The following is a 2,873-nucleotide window of genomic DNA, read 5'->3' as shown; positions in this document are numbered from 1 at the left end:
ATTATTCATAACGGGTGACCATTACATATATTTACAAGTTGTTGAAGATAGTCACGGAGATTATTGTTTTCCTTTTGGTAGGTTTCAATTGCTCTCTCTAACACAAAAATCCTGTCAGCAAGCAAATTACTCCCTTCCGTATCCGGAGGATGGTCTTGTTGAGGTATTTTTTTCATCGTCGTATTTAAATAAAAAATGTTTAGGCTTGCTCAATTCTCTTCAGTTCAAACATCTTCAGCTACTACTACCACCAATTCATCATCATCAAGTAGTAGTGGTAGTGGTAATACAACAAATGTATTGGATCATACTTTTGATAATATATTTCTAAACATTTTGAGTACCGATTCATCTTTTCTACCTCCATCACAACAACATGAAGACTCCAACAATCATTCAATTCCTTCCTATAATAAAAATTCCAATTCCAATTCCAATTCCAATCAACAACAACAACAACAACATTCATCACTAATAGAAATTGGTAAATATGCAGTGTGGAGTGTATCAACAGCAAAACAAGGAAATGGAGTTGAAGAATTGAGAGATGATAATTTAGAAACCTATTGGCAATCAGATGGACCACAACCACATACAATTAATATACAATTTCATAAAGTATTAACCATACAAGAAGTAGCAATATATTTGGATTATAAAAAAGATGAATCCTATACACCACAAGTTATTAGTATTAAATGTGGAAGTAATTTTCATGATTTGATACAAATTAAAACTATTGAATTAGAAGAACCAGTTGGTTATGTAAATATTAACATGTTAAATAGTTCAGAAAAAGATTTATTGGAACATTGTAGATGTAACATGTTACAAATTGTAATTTCACAAAATCATCAAAATGGTAGAGATACTCATGTGAGACAAGTTAAAGTTTATGGTCCAGTTGAACATTTAGATCATTCTTCAAATATTAATCCAATAGATTTATCTTTAAATAATTCAAATGCTTCAAATCAATTTGATACTTTACAATTTTCAATGTTTAGTACATTAAGATAAATTAATTACCTTCATTATTTGCAGGATTGGATTCACCTATTGTTGCTACTGCTGCTTCTGCTGCCTCTGCTAATTGAATATTTTCAACAATGGTTTCAATATATATTTTAGCTCTAACCTTCTCTTCACTACTCACTTCAAATTCATCCAAAACAACAATTTGTGGTATTTGATAGAGAATTGAATTTTTGTAAATATTGGCAATTTCTTCCAATGTACTTTGACCAAAATCAAATGTATTACCAAGTAATGATATTTCATATAGATAACTTAAATTATTTAAATAACTCAATTCATTAAAATCATTAATTTGATTATTATCTAAATTTAATCTATACAAATATTTAAATACTTGAAATTCTGATAGTTTTGATAGAGAATTTTCTTTCAAATTTAATTGTTGAAGTGAATCTGGACATATACCTGTAACTGAATTAATGTTATTCCTTTCTGCATTTAAAATCTTTAAATATTTCAATTTGGAAAGATTGAGATGAGTAATTTGATTATTAGAAATATTCAATTCTATTAAATTAGATAATGTATTTAATTCTGATAAATCATAATTAATAGAATTATTAGAAATATTCAATCTTTTCAATGAAATTGAGAATTGATGTAAATTAGTATCAAATCTAGAAAGAGAATTATTTTCAAAATTTGCTTCAGCTAAAAAGACCTTGAGTGGATTTTTATCAATAATAAAATCAAGTAGTGTTTCTAAATTATTATTTGAAGCATTCAATTTTACAAGTGTTTTTAAATTGGTCAAACATTCTAAACTAGTTAATTCATTTCCACTTAGATTAATATTTTGTAATTGAGGATAAAATTCCGAAATAATAAATCCATCACTAATATTTGATATTTTCAAGTTCTACACAATTTTAATAAGTTATCAATTTCATCATTGCTTGATAAAACCTACCGATAAATCTAAAGAAGCAAAGATGTGTCCGAGACCTGTTCTTGATAAACACAACTCTCCTAAATGAGCCTTTATTTCCTCAATGATATGATCCACATCTTCCTTGCTCATTCTCTTATTGGTCACCATTGTGTTGTTTTCTTCAATTACTTCCTCATCAGAATCATAATAGTCGTTTCTGCTCATTTTTTTTGTAGTTGATTTTGGCGCCAAACATCATTTATAGCCTGATAGAAACAAAACAAAAATTAAGGATTCTGGACCACCTGAACTCAATTTAATTCCCTTAACTCTTCACCAACAATAACTCAGAGAATTCAACATCATTGACAAATAAGTGAATCTAACCTTTTTTGATTTTTCATAGCCTTTGAAAAAAACAAATTAAAAAAATGGCCTCAACAACAACAGCAGCAGTGAATCGTATCACAGATTTTACACCATTCTTTTCAGTAATTTCAAAATTGAGAAAACCAAGTCCAATTCGTGCACTCATGCCAATTATGAATTTACCTGGTATGATTTCACTTGCAGGTGGTTTACCAAACTCTCAAACATTTCCATTTCAATCTATTAAAGTTGATTTAAATAATCAAACAAGCCTAGAAATTGGAGGTAAAGAATTAAGTGATGGATTACAATATCATCCAAGTCAAGGTTTACCTTCACTCACACAATATATGAGAAAACATCAACAAGTAACTCATCAATTACCATCCGATGAAAACAAACAATTGTGGGATGTTATTTGTACAAGTGGTTCTCAAGATGGTTTAACAAAAGCCTTTGAAATGTTTTTAAATCCATACAATGTACAATTACAAGCCTTGGATCTTTTTAATAATAATCATAATAATAATAATAATATTAATAGTAATAATAATAATAATGAACAAAAAGAAGAAATGGATAAAATTCGTGATGC

At 28.2% G+C, this 2,873-nt stretch overlaps 2 protein-coding genes across 2 annotated transcripts in view; both read left to right on the top strand.

Moving 5' to 3' along the window:
- Positions 1–195: 195 nt before the first annotated feature.
- Positions 196–1,020, top strand: NAEGRDRAFT_66759 (anaphase promoting complex subunit 10; the record flags this gene model as incomplete). Its single annotated transcript, XM_002678212.1, has 1 exon — positions 196–1,020. The coding sequence occupies one exon, from the start codon at positions 196–198 to the stop codon at positions 1,018–1,020; it is 825 nt and encodes a 274-aa protein (XP_002678258.1).
- A 1,320-nt stretch (positions 1,021–2,340) lies between these two features.
- NAEGRDRAFT_66758 (uncharacterized protein) overlaps positions 2,341–2,873 on the top strand; it is a gene marked incomplete at both ends in the record, with an annotated part of 1,138 nt that continues 605 nt past the window's right edge. The window contains one exon of the mRNA XM_002678211.1: positions 2,341–2,866. Coding sequence (XP_002678257.1) covers positions 2,341–2,866 — 526 coding nt within the window. The remainder of the gene's footprint in view (positions 2,867–2,873) is intronic.

This window comes from Naegleria gruberi, assembly GCF_000004985.1.
Source record: "Naegleria gruberi genomic scaffold NAEGRscaffold_19, whole genome shotgun sequence".
Classification (NCBI taxonomy): Eukaryota; Heterolobosea; class Eutetramitea; order Acrasida; family Naegleriidae; genus Naegleria; species Naegleria gruberi.
The sequence above is the reverse complement of the archived record's forward strand: the minus strand, read 5'-3'. Positions and strand labels throughout refer to the sequence as shown.